Consider the following 14,258-nt stretch of genomic DNA (forward strand, 5'->3'; position numbering starts at 1 on the left):
TACTGAAAAATGTCATAAAAAGAGGATGCTAGGATCACGAAATCCTCCTTTAAGTGATATACTATTAATATAAAGTCCACAACTTATAAGTTCCCCCTAATAATTTTTTAAATAAGTAAAAAAATATTTTACGCAACGGTAAAAAGATATGTATAGCCCTATTTGTTTTACACATGTGGACCAATTTGTAGCGTCACACAGCATTGCGTTCAATCACAATGGTTAATAATTTGTGTAAGTAAGAAAAGAGGCCGTTTTAAAAGTTGCACCTGAGTCCATAGCAGTCAGGTTTTCTTTAACAAACACATGAATAGACCTGGCTGTAGTTGTTTGAGAGTTGAATCCTATTGACTCAGATGCAACTTTTAGCACTGTTTAAAACGGTTTCTTTTTTTACACAATGAACTATAATTTGGTCCGTATGTGTAAAACAAATAAGACATAAAACATAAGATACCTTTTTCCATGTTTGCATTTCTTCAAATATTTTTCGATTTATTCTCAAAAGTATTTAGGGGGGAACTTATAACTTGTGGACCCTATAGTATAGCCTACTACTTACTACATACTTTTTACATTAATAACGTCATTATGTCATTTCAACATTTCGACTTCAGATATTAGGTTATGTAATACAAACAATAATAGAGTAATAATGTGCTGAACAGCATATCAGTGATATCAGAAGTTGTAAATGATAACTCAAAATGAAATTTAATTTCTTTTCAATCAAGAAGAAGGAAAACTTTTATTTTCAAAAATGTGAACTGACAAACATTAATAAACACAAAACACATTAATAAATACATAATGAACATCATCCCATGAGAAAAATACTAAATTATTTTGTGCATATATATCAGACTGGTTCTATATTGGAAATATGTGTTTATTTAAGCATCAAGCGGCAAGTTCGCGTAGAAGCTGGCAACCAAATCATTTTGGTTAATTCGGGTATGGTGAATTCAAAAATGTTGTCTGCCAAGCTTTATTGGAACCCCATGACCCTGAGACCCCAGATCCGCTACATGATCATACAGGAGCATAAATATACCGTTCTATATGGGGTCATGGGGGGGGGGGGTCTTTTGAGGATTACGGTCTCAAAATATTGCCTGACAGACAACAGATTCGAGCTCAGTATACCCAAATTAGTACCAATAAGCTGGTTACCTACCTTTACGGAAACTTGCCGCGAAGAACGCGATTTTTCCAAAATAGAGCCAGTCTATATAGATAATTTTTAAATGATTTTTTTTTTATTCTATGGTACTTAATTTCCAAATAGTATATTCTACATTATCATGATTATTGGATTATAATTATTTCTGATCCATTGCCTGAGGTAGATTCCGTGTGCATGAAAAGTACCCTATGTTACTCTTCACAGTTATGAACTAGACTATGAGACATAACAAACAGTGAGGGTAGAAATTTTGTAACCTGGCAACAACTCTGCTAGAGGGCGTTGTCCTTTCAAAATGGCCTCCAAATCCCATTTAACTACACATTAAGGCTTAAAAACAGGCACTAATGACTACAAACTGATTCTCTTTACAACTATTCATTAATGACATAGGTACAGGAAGGCACCATGACTCAGTACAGACTGAATATGAAGACTATTATAGAGGGCGCTTTTCAAAATGGCCGCCAAATCCCATTGAATTATATATTATGGCTTCAAACAGGCACTAATGACTACAAAATGATTCTCTTTACAACTATTTATTAATGACATAGGTACAGGAAGGCACCATGACTCAGTACAGATTGAATATGAAGACTATTATAGAGGGCGCTTTTCAAAATGGCCGCCAAATCCCATTGAATTATATATTATGGCTTCAAGCAGGCACTAATGACTACAAAATGATTCTTTTTCAACTATTTATTAATGATATAGGTACAGGAAGGCACCATGACTCAATACAGACTTAAGTTGAAGACAATTATAGAGGGCGCTTTTCAAAATGGCTGCCAAATCCCATTAAATTACAAATTGAGGCTTAAAAACTAATGACTACAATATACAAACTGATGCAGTTTTCAACTATTTATTAATGACATGGCTACAGGAATGCGCCATGACTCATACAGACTTAAGTTGATTAGTTGAAGACTATTATAGGGCGCTTATCAAAATATCCGCCAAATCCCATTAAAATAGGTACCAATGACTCAATTTTTAAGGACAAACCTATTATGTTTTGAACTATTTATAAAATTTAGAGTTACATGTAGGCCCTACAGCAATGCACTTTGGCTCAATTAAGACAATGAGAGGATTTATGTGTGTTTTGGGTTTTCAAATGAATGGCCCATTAACTAAAAGCAGTTAAGTAAATTGTTGTTAAATATGGTGATTGTACTGGTATCTCTTTGCTGATCTTCGTGGTTCTCATCCTTAAGGTGTACTCTATAAAACATGATAAAAAATAAACCAAATAAAACAATAAATATTCTGTGGATCATTTTGTCATAATAATTCTCGCATACACCCCCGGGCATACACCTTGTGTAACCAAGTTACATTTGTTACTCTCTTAAAGGCCCTTTCAGTGATTTCACAGGAACATTTAAAAAAAATGGAAATTTGTCAGAGTTGCTTAGAAATAAAGAATAAGTCTACAGAATTTCATTAAACCACTTTTTTCCCTGAATACATCGACAAATTAGTCAAAAACAGAAGTTTTAGAAAGGTTTTCTACTTCAACTCAGATCGACTCGAGAAAATCGAGATTTTCGTACAGTGCGCCACCAATCCAGTGTTTCTAACACGGGGGAAGTAGAGTCTAAATTGATTTAAAACAGACGCTTAATTTTTGTAGTAGAAAACAAAATAAGCAATTAAACATGTTAAAGGTCACCGAGGCAAACTAACGGTCAATTCAAATATGAAAAACAGTTAAAATTGTGTATTTTGTTTAAAATAGTAGCTACTGATGTAATAAGTAGTAGAAACAATACGCAACGCGTGTTGGTACGTGGAGAGTGAGCTTCCTTCGATCTCGAGTCGGACTTTTTGTACTGTCAGTATCAAAAGTCCAGAATCATGCAAATGCTTTATTTTGTCTAAAATACACGGCTTTCGACCGAACCACTAGCAGGCTATGTTAGCACATCTATGCCAATTACAAAGGTACCAAAATCTGAATTTTGATGATTTTTACGATCGTCCGGATGAGCAAATCACTGAATGGGCCTTTAATGTAAAGAGTGAAAATTCACTCTTTTAGAGTGAATTTTCACTCTTACAAAAAGTGACTCTAGGGACCAGTCCTTGAAGAGTGAAAATCACTCTTTTTAAAGAGTGAAAATATTTCACTCTCAAAAGAGTGATTTCTCACTCTTAAAAAAGACTGAAACCCACTCTCAAAAGAGTGGAAATTAAATGACTCTCACTCCAAAAAAGTGGTAATTCACTCTTAATTGAGTGAAAACTAATCAATCTTTTTAGAGTGAATTATATTACTCTCTCAATCACGGAAGTCACTCGAATAGGAGCTAATTTTACTCGATAAGGAGTGAAAATCAGTTCACTCTTGACAGGGAGTGAACATTTCACTCTTTTACATTTAGGAACAAGGAGCAGAGGCAGGAAGAGAGTGATGTGGTTATCAAATCTGAAAGACTGGCTAAAAGAAAGGGGAGCTGATTATAAAGCGACAGAGCTTCTGGAGATGACTTATAACAGAGAATTGTGGCATGACATGATCGCCAACGTCTTAGGATATGGCACCTAGAGAGAGAGAGAGAGAGAGAGAGAGAGAGAGAGAGAGAGAGAGAGAGAGAGAGAGAGAGAGAGAGAGAGAGAGAGAGAGAGAGAGAGAGAGAGAGAGAGAGAGAGAGAGAGAGAGAGAGAGAGAGAGAGAGAGAGAGAGAGAGAGAGAGAGAGAGAGAGAGAGAGAGAGAGAGAGAGAGAGAGAGAGAGAGAGAGACAGAGAGAGAGAGACATTTAGAGAGTAACTTAAAGATACTCACAGAAAATGTACCAAATATTCTCAAATATGAGTGGTTAGGGTCCCAAAAACATGATTAATTTTAACAAACTTGATTGGTTTTTATTAAAATTGATAATGTATAATGCCACTTTTAATATTACTTAAATGGCCGCCAAATGGAGGTTGATGAACAGCTACAGCACGCCCTCTAACAGTCTAAGAGAAATATTCGACGGAGTTTGGTGTAGGTGTCTTCAAGACCTGTGCGCTGTCGGAATGACTTGGTGTCATCTGTGATCATTTCGTACTTTTCTTTTTGAGCATACATGACTGCTCCGTGGTGTGGCTCTTCGATAAGTTTCACACAATATTCAGCACAATCTTGTGGTCTACAAAAATCAGAAAACACAAACCAACAAACAAGATGCTGTAGTATCAGTAAAATAATAAATTAAAGTAGCCATAACTCAAAGAAACTTGGTTGCAACCCTTTTTTGCTTTGAATAATAGAGGGCATATGAATATTTTAAATCTGTGAACAAAAATATTCCATCATTGAGGCAAAGTTTGGGTTAAAACATGCTTTTTCATGATTTTCATCATTTTTAAAAAAAAAAATGCCCGTTTTTACGCTATTTTTTTGGTGTACAAATTTATTTATTTGACAGGAAATATATATTTACATTTTTATCATCATCATCATCATCATCGTTGTCAACATCATCATCACTATCATCATTATCATCATCATCATCATCATCATCATCATCATCATCATCATCATCATTATCATCATCATCATGGTCATCATTATCATCAGGCATCATCATCATCATCATAATCATCATCATCATCATCATCATCATCATCATCATCATCATCATCAACAACAATCAGTTCACATACCTGAAATCATGCTTGACGACAGAGCCTTGTTGTAAAATTTGTTGGTACGATTCGTTTTCTAATTTGCTGTTAGACAATATGTTTGTTTTGACTGTATTCGGACAAATTGCATTCACACGAATCTTTTTTCTCACCACTATGGGGTCAAAGGTCTATGAGGAAAAAACATAGAATTAAATACTTTTATTATCTTTTGTTCAGTTCAGTGACGTCGCTAGGGGTTGTGGCGCCCAGGGCTAAGGATACATCTCCCCCAATCCTTGAAATAATTGCGAGGGGAGCGCGCAAAAATTTGCATAGGGCCTATAACTCATTAATCTTGATTATAATGAGGTTGAATATCGGTCTTATTGATGTTTCAAATGAATTTGTGCTGAAATGCGCGCGAAAATTTTGACTTTCATTGCTTGGAGGGGCGCAGAATCGATGCTGAATTGGTCAATTCGACGCCCTAAGGGTGGCGCTCAGGGCACGTACCCCCCTCTGCCCCCCGGTCGCTACGCCACTGGTTCAGTTGCCAAACCATGATCTCTTTTGGAGGTGGGTGGGTGGATGAGTATTCTACATCTTGTTACAGTGGCGTGGCCAGGGGAGGGCAATAGGGGCAGCTGACCATTGTGAGAAGTCTCCCCCACTGCGGGATGCTCGCTGCCCTGATATAAAATATTTTAAGCCCATTTTTGTACATTTCAAGGATATGTGATGGAAAGCTTTCCAATTACTTGTACACTTGGATTTGAAAATATACTTACGGCAATTTCTCTAGTATAACCAAGTATAGCAAATTTTGACGCCACATACACTGGCATAAACGGTGAAAGAGAGAGCGCTGAAAAGAACAAAAGGATAAAATTGATCAGAGGAGGGTGAATGAGAGGAGCGAGATTTCTATAATCTAGGACTTAGGCATATCACCTCAAAAATAAGCGCAGCAGAAAAACGTTATTTAATGTTTCTACATTATTGAGCTCGGTCAATGCATTGTGATGTAGTGTCAATTTAAAGATGCTCGTAGATGGAATGAAGTCCTGCCACAAATGGCTGTAATGACAAAATGGGCACATTTCGAGATTTTATTTGGACGCTTGCTTGAAAAACCAGCGTGAATTTAAATATCACATGTTAAATGCCTAAATTTCTAAAAAAATCTATCATTGAATAATTATAATAAATTAACCAAATATACAATTTTAGCAATTTCGGCCAATCTACAGACAAATTAAACGTGAAAAAATTGATGCCAATAGAAAACCGTACATGATATAAAGGAGCGCGTTTTTTGCACACATATCTATACAAAGTTCTTTCATAAGTTCTTTGATAATAAAAAATACACAAAAAGTAATTAATTATGCAAATTAGGTAATTACAGCTAATTATGTATTCATGATATTATTATGCAAATTAGGCATGAGTAATTGTTTTTTTTCAATATTTAATGAACGTCTATTCATTCATCATAAATTTGTCAAGTATGAACCTGTTATGAGGTTGAATAAATGAACTGCAGTTAATTACTTAAAAATAATACAAAAAAGTTTTGACATTTTACGGTGTCTGGAATAGATTTGCATTTTTACTGTAAACATGGTATGTGTCACGATTACTCAAAGCCAAATCCGAAAAGTAAAAAATAAAAATTCAGTTGCAATGAGAGTTTAAATTAACATTTTGTTATATGGATTAACATGGGAGGACAATCGGTAAAAGCAAGCGCCATTACACTGTACCGCGTATCCAAAAATAGCGTGGCCTTGGGCACACACAATTATTTGAAAAACTACTACGAAATATCTTTGATAATGTTATGTTTCAAACAGTTTTCCTCAAGTGCTTCATTCGTTGTCGACTGAAATAATTTACATGCTATGAGTGATTAGTATTTCAGCTAAATGGTGGTAGGTGGGACTATTTCAATAGGCCTATATTTACTGATTTATGAGCGATCTTCAAAAATCCAAACCCCAAAAACAAACAGGCAGTAGCTCTTAAACAAAGCAATATTTAATTTTGTCGGACTCGATGGTTAGCTCGGAAAGGCTTCACACACTATATATTAAAAATTCAAACAATTGAGATAAATGGAGCGTATGAGAAAATTCATTCTTTGACATGGATGTTTCTAAAATTGACCAAGCGCGCGCTTTTCATTCACTGTTATGCTTGCATGCACAGTGTGACAGAATTATTGTGCAGCCACTGTGACATCCCTACTATAATGGAAGACAGAGATAAAAAGACTAATATGCGTCTGACGTCATTTGTCAATCAAACTCGAGCATGGTTTGTTTACAAATGTCGTGATGATATGAGTTGCTGAACGCGGCGGTAAAACCGGGCGCCTTACTGTTAATATTGCACCTTCACACATAGAAACCCTCTCAAAAGTTCTTTATAGTATACAGGGGAAAGAAGAATTACGCATCGCACACTAGCACATTTAAACATGAATTTACAAATGGAAACGGACATACCTGCATGTGCGGGGACTTGAACCCCAGACCTCGTGAACTTGTCGGGCGAGCGTCCTACTACTGAGCTACACAGACAGCCCATGATAAACAGCACTCAAGTCTGAACAGTCAAGGGTAAACAGTACAAACAACACATTACATACCAGTTTAGGAAACTTTCTTTCACGAAGGCACCATTGTCAACAATGCCTAAAAAAGTTGCTTTTTGCCATTTTCTGCTATTCCCTTTCTCTGATCGGCACCAGATAAATCGACCTTCCTTTTACGCGCTATTAATCAATCAAGGATCGTAGGGAATTTGATTGACAGTGACGGAAACTAGTCTTTCTTTTTTAAAAATCTCTGTACTAGTTTACGTCTGACGTCACTGGCAATCAAACTCCTACGACTCTTGATTGGCTAGTAGCGCGGTTGAAGGTTGATTCATCTGGTGCCAATCGGAGTAAAGGAATCGCAGAAAATGGCGAAAATTACGGTACTTTTACGAGGCAAAAAACAAACAAATAAACAAACAAACAAAAACAACCTTTTCTAGGCATTGTTGACATGGTGTCTTCAGAAAAGAAAGTTTCCTATTACTAATACTAAGACCTTTTGAGACGATTTGGTGCAAAATTAACTAGGCACATTGTTCAGAGTTCAGAAAGTCAATAATCACGACATTCGTAAACAAACTTACAGGCGCAAAACTAGTCTTTTTGATTGCATTTTGAAAACCTCCTGGAATCTTACCAACTTCAGATGAAGTGTTTATAATGACACCTCCATCTTCCATGTACTGCACTGCTAACTTGGTACCGATTATCACACCGTTCTAGAAAAAGAAAGGACAGCAGAAATTTCTCCGGTTAAATCATAAATTAATAAGGGATTAATTTGGAGAATGTTCCATAACCTGCCAACCTGAGGCCAACATGAGACTGAGCATAGACCCTATAAAGAAGGGATGAGGCTCTGTCTCCAGCACATTTACATACTTTGCTACTAATTTTGGCTCATGACCATGATGACACACTGGGTAAAATGAGAAACAATGATTGACTGAAGCAAGGCTGTAAATCACCCGGCAAATTCGTTCTTGAAAGGGGGACACAATCCCAGACAAACTAGTCTATGGACACAATGACCATAGTATTTAGTCATTCATACATCGGCGCGACAGCCCCGCGCTTTGCGCCTGCGCGACGTAGGGGTGTCTGTTGCAAAACGAATCCATTTGGTACTGATATTGCGTCATAATTTCTGTTTGATAAAGAAAGAAGAAATGGTTGAAATGAAGGCCGAATTGAAGCCATTTCGTGGACATGTTTCACTATTGTATAAATAATATTTATAGACTAGGCCGGGAGTCTACGTCCTATACCGGTTTGTGCTCCTCCGTCACTAAAAACAAACCGTGTACAGCCTTGAAATGACGATTGCTGATTGGTTATCGGACAAAAACGTGAGTGTTGTTGAAGAGTTTTAAACGTTTCTTTGAATTCTAACAGTATTCAAGCCAAACTTTATAGAATAAAGATTCCCTCAAAAGGGAATGTCAACTACATAGTAATTTCTGAGTTAAGGATATACAAAGATGTGACATTATAACATGATTCATGGGACTACATGGTAATTTCTGAGTTAAGGATATACAAAGATGTGATATTATAACATGATTCATGGGACTACATGGTAATTTCTGAGTTAAGGATATACAAAGATGTGATATTATAACATGATTCATGGGACTACATGGTAATTTCTGAGTTAAGGATATACAAAGATGTGATATTATAACATGATTCATGGAACTACATGGTAATTTCTGAGTTAAGGATATACAAACATGTGATATTATAACATGATTCATGGGACTACATGGTAATTTCTGAGTTAAGGATATACAAAGATGTGATATTATAACATGATTCATGGGACTACATGGTAATTTCTGAGTTAAGGATATACAAAGATGTGATATTATAACATGATTCATGGAACTACATGGTAATTTCTGAGTTAAGGATATACAAAGATGTGATATTTAATATAACATGATTCATGGGACTACATGGTAATTTCTGAGTTAAGGATATACAAAGATGTGACATTTAATATAACATGATTCATGGGACTACATGGTAATTTCTGAGTTAAGGATATACAAAGATGTGATATTATAACATGATTCATGGGACTACATGGTAATTTCTGAGTTAAGGATATACAAAGATGTGACATTATAACATGATTCCTGGGACTACATGGTAATTTCTGAGTTAAGGATATACAAAGATGTGATATTATAACATGATTCATGGGACTACATGGTAATTTCTGAGTTAAGGATATACAAAGATGTGATATTATAACATGATTCATGGGACTACATGGTAATTTCTGAGTTAAGGATATACAAAGATGTGACATTATAACATGATTCCTGGGACTACATGGTAATTTCTGAGTTAAGGATATACAAAGATGTGATATTATAACATGATTCATGGGACTACATGGTAATTTCTGAGTTAAGGATATACAAAGATGTGACATTTAATATAACATGATTCCTGGGACTACATGGTAATTTCTGAGTTAAGGATATACAAAGATGTGACATTTAATATAACATGATTCATGGGACTACATGGTAATTTCTGAGTTAAGGATATACAAAGATGTGACATTATAACATGATTCATGGGACTACATGGTAATTTCTGAGTTAAGGATATACAAAGATTGACCGGGGGGAGGAATTTACGGCTCATTCGCCGTGAACGGTCACAAATACGTATTTATAAATACGCACGTGACCCATGGGTACGACATACCAAGACCAACAAGCGTGACCAAATACTCATGCATTGACCACTATACAGAAAAAGATAAGAACTCTAGATTAATATCATGAAATTTAGGTATTAATTGGCAAAATTATTACACATGGGGGATTCTAAATTTGTAATATTTGTAATATGTTATTAAAAACAACAAAAGTATTTGACATGAGTATTTGGTCACGCTTATTGTTCTTGGTATGTCGTTCCCATGGGTCACGTGCGTATTTATAAATACGTATTTATAAATGTATAGTTGAAGCATACTGATAAAGCCACATACATTGAACAAAGATATTCAACGACTGAAACGTTTACAATTTAATCACATAGTTGAACAAAATTTGCTGCACAGTAGTCTCATGTTGTTCCGCCTTTGCATTCAAATGTATAGGAAGATCACCCGCTATGTAGAAGGTCACTTCGAAACGTACTGTCTACAAGCAGTTCTGGCAGCGTGGAGGTGGTCACGTGCGTATTTATAAAAACGTATTTATAAATACAATTGAAGCATACTGTTTATAATCAAAGAACATGAAACACCCCAACATACCACATTCACTTGTAGCATCCTTTCCCAATCAACTTCATTCACTACTCCAGCATTATTACATACGATATGAAGAGCACCATACCATGCTATGACTTGCTTGAAACATTCTGTGAACAACAAGAAAAAATAATAAGTAAATAAATAAATAAATAAATAAATAAATAAATAAATAAATAAATAAATAAATAAATAAATAAAAAAACTCTAGAAACAGAAACAATTAAGAGTAAACATTTTGTCATAAGAAACAGTTTTACATCTGGATTTTAAACCACTCATGTTAACGTTATTAATACAAGTTTAGAATGACTAGAATAAATTTCTTTGTCGATTTGAAGAAGAGAAGATGAACAAGTTGAAAAAGAAACGGGAGAAGAAGAAAAGGATGATGCAGAAGATGAAGATGAAGAAGAGGATGACCAGTAATAACTTAAAATGAGCATACTCCATCAAAAACAAGACTTGTGACGCCAACTACCTCTACCCTAAACCTAATTTTGGGACCACCATTACGTTATTGTACCTTCCATTTGCTTTTTAGATGATACGTCACATTTGCAAAGATGGAATCTTTTTGTACTGAACTCCTTTTCTAGATCTGTTCCTGTTTGTTGTATAAAGTCTTCTTTAATATCAATGATGAAAACTGCCTAAAATGACAATAAGAGAGAAATCATCATTATTATAAAGTAGGTCCGCTGTCCCAGCAGGCATACTTGTTTGCAATTTTGCAGAGATTTTATTCGTTTATACATTCTGCTTAACATTTTAAAAACATAATACCGTTAAGGAATCAGATATCAACGTTTGCACAGTATTTTATGGTACATGAGAGCACATCAGATATCGAATTCCATGTCCATTCCAAATGTCCTTCTGATATGAAATTTGTATTTTGTTTTGAAATTGGCGACATAAAACAAATTTTAAGGCAAATGATTGAAAATTGATATATTTTTTATTTTACATATTTATTTGATTAATAATATATATAATATTTTTTTCCTACTTTAAGTAAATATCATTACATTTATAAATTTTACTTCCGAGGACATGAAGACTGTTAAATGTCAAAAATATAAATTTTTAATAATTTGCCATAAAAGTTATATTATATCGCGAATTAAAAAAAAAAATTTGATATCAGAAGGACATTCTTCGTATTCAGAATGCAATTCGATGTGTATGATGTGCTCTCATGTCTCACAAAAAATACTGTGCAAACGTTGCTATCCGATTCCTTAACGTGACAATACTACACCAGGTGTGTACTTTCATCGTGCTGTAGCTAAGTAAAAAATAATGACAAGTCAATTAAATGGATTTACATTTTTAATGAAACTTGCCCTTCTAAATAACCTTTTCTGATTAACATTTTATAAAAACAATACCGTTAATTTTACATATCCGTCAACCAGGTGTGTACTTTCATCGAGTTCAAAAAAATAAATAAAAATGCCCTTTCAAAATCTATTATTTTATTATGGCAGAAAAAAAATTATTATTGACAATATTCTTAATCATGTGATCAATCGTGTATATATATATATTTTTTCCATGATATATAGACGAATCCAATTTCACGTATTCCTACACCTCAATGGCAGCCATAGCTGGGTCCCCGTCGGGTATATCCCACCTAAAATATGCAATGATGCGTCCTTGGTGGGGATTTTAAACTGCATTTCATCACCCGTGTTACACGTAGACAATAGAATGATGAAATTTTACAACACAATACAACATAACATCGATTTTTAAGCGGCTTTAATCCACCCAATTGGGCAGTCACAACACCAGTTTGGTGCGCCGGGGACCCAGTCATGGCCGACTAAATTATGAAAATCACTGGACTCATTGGATTCGTCTATATATAAATGACAATAACTTCATCAAGGATTATATATTCCAATCCCTTCTCTCTCTGCTTATTACACAACAATAAGAATAATAATAGAAATGTATTAAAAAAATAATAAGAAAAATCGAAGAATGCGCCGACATGGGAATCGAACCCGAGACCTTCCACGTACTAGTCAGACATGGCAGACGTCCTGACCACTATCAACTCTGCATGCTAAACATGGCTGAAACCGAAAGTTAATGAAGAATAGTCGGGTATACAAGGAATGCACAACATAGCAAAACGAACTGAAATAGGAGGAGTATACGCATCGTATGTTCAAACAAACAAACGCATTAGGGATTGATTTAATGAGAGGAAACTAGACTACGAAACTGAACATAAACGTAAGGACAGTTTGCCAGGGAAGGGCTTTTGGAAACTTCATATGTAAATCTTCAATGCGAAAGGTCAAAAGTTTCATAAGATGGTCGTCTTTTCATCCCAGCTACATACACTTTTAGTACTATCATTAGATTTATAAAGTTTACTTGAGGGAATGATAAATGTCAAAAATATCAATTTTAGTAATTAAAATATATCGTGACTTAGACTTAAAAAATCTAAATTATTTGATATCAGAAGGACATTCCACGTATTCAGAATGCAATTTGGTGTGTCTTAGGACCCTCTAGTTGGCCCGTAATCATGGTAATAAAGCAAAGAATATATACCTTAATCATTACAAGGTATCTTTTCTTTGATTTGCAGGTCCGCTAAGGTCTCATTATCTGTGATTTTACGGGCCAATTTAGGTATGTTACCCCCTAAGACTCCAGGCTCGGGGTAACGCAACCCCTTACTACCCACTCCATTCTAGGCGACAATGCCTTTTTACTCAAAGTTTCATACCTTTGCTTGTTTTCGAAGCATCAGTTCCACGATAGCTTTTCCAATGCCACTCGCTCCTCCTGTCACAAGCACTACTTTCCCCGCAATATCCATGATGTGCTTAAAAAATCCTAGATTGTCGGTCTATTCCACAGCAATAATTTTGAAAACTGCATGTATGTCTAATACGGTATAACAGTAGTATTATACATCTATGTACACACCACGATAATACAATATGTGTGATTTGCACCACAGCGACGCCCTCAATTTTTCTCGATTTTTTGTTCTTTTTGCATAATGTCCAGTGGTTATTACAGTGACAAATTTGAGCTCTGGAAGTTAAATAACCCTGCTCCACTTCCTTGAATAACGGCCTGTCTGTTGAGTGGCCGAATACGGAAAAATTATACGGTAATGTCCATCGATTCGAAGGATATTCATTCCGCACAGTGTCATCGACCCGATATCTTCATAGCAGAAATCCCCATGATGGTAGGTCGAATCCACTAGTTCTTCAACAGCCACACATGACGATTTTGTTCCAACCTGTTTAATATTTTTGAGACTATGGGCCGAGGGACCTCCGACTAATGCTACTGACAATAGCTTGGTCACTGACCCACTCATCTGCTTTAGACTGACTCCACCAGTAGTTTACTCTGCGCATGTATTGTGTTATACTCCGTAATCCTGAGGGATGACGAATGAGGGCAGCAGTCATTTTTTGCTCTGCACATATAAAATCCGAATTTTATGTCAGTTTTTGATTTCAAAACGCACGGTTGGTATTCAATACCAACACAATTTGCTTGTTTTCGT

General features: G+C 35.4%; 1 protein-coding gene across 1 annotated transcript; it reads right to left on the minus strand.

Annotated features, from left to right (window-relative positions):
• Positions 1 to 3,972: 3,972 nt before the first annotated feature.
• LOC140138339 (15-hydroxyprostaglandin dehydrogenase [NAD(+)]-like) lies at positions 3,973 to 13,712 on the minus strand. Its single transcript, XM_072160245.1, has 7 exons — positions 13,458 to 13,712; positions 11,226 to 11,352; positions 10,703 to 10,809; positions 8,057 to 8,138; positions 5,603 to 5,679; positions 4,851 to 5,002; positions 3,973 to 4,333 (listed from the first exon to the last, which is right to left on the minus strand). Exons 1-7 carry the CDS (start codon positions 13,548 to 13,550, stop codon positions 4,153 to 4,155), a joined length of 819 nt encoding a protein of 272 aa, XP_072016346.1. The 5' UTR covers positions 13,551 to 13,712; the 3' UTR covers positions 3,973 to 4,152.
• Between the last annotated feature and the right edge of the window lie 546 nt (positions 13,713 to 14,258).

This window comes from Amphiura filiformis, chromosome 17 (genome assembly GCF_039555335.1).
Source record: "Amphiura filiformis chromosome 17, Afil_fr2py, whole genome shotgun sequence".
In the NCBI taxonomy this organism is placed as follows: Eukaryota; Metazoa; Echinodermata; class Ophiuroidea; order Amphilepidida; family Amphiuridae; genus Amphiura; species Amphiura filiformis.

What these genes read in the sequence shown, in the direction of transcription:
- LOC140138339 (XM_072160245.1), bottom strand. Translation starts at nt 13,550, where the DNA reads ATGGATATTGCGGGGAAAGTAGTGCTTGTGACAGGAGGAGCGAGTGGC. An exon ending in ATCTAAAAAGCAAATGGAAG is followed by an intron (nt 10,810 to 11,225) that starts GTACAATAACGT and finishes TGTTGTTCACAG; the next exon opens with AATGTTTCAAGCAAGTCATA. An exon ending in AAACACTTCATCTGAAGTTG is followed by an intron (nt 5,680 to 8,056) that starts GTAAGATTCCAG and finishes TGTTCTTTTCAG; the next exon opens with CGCTCTCTCTTTCACCGTTT.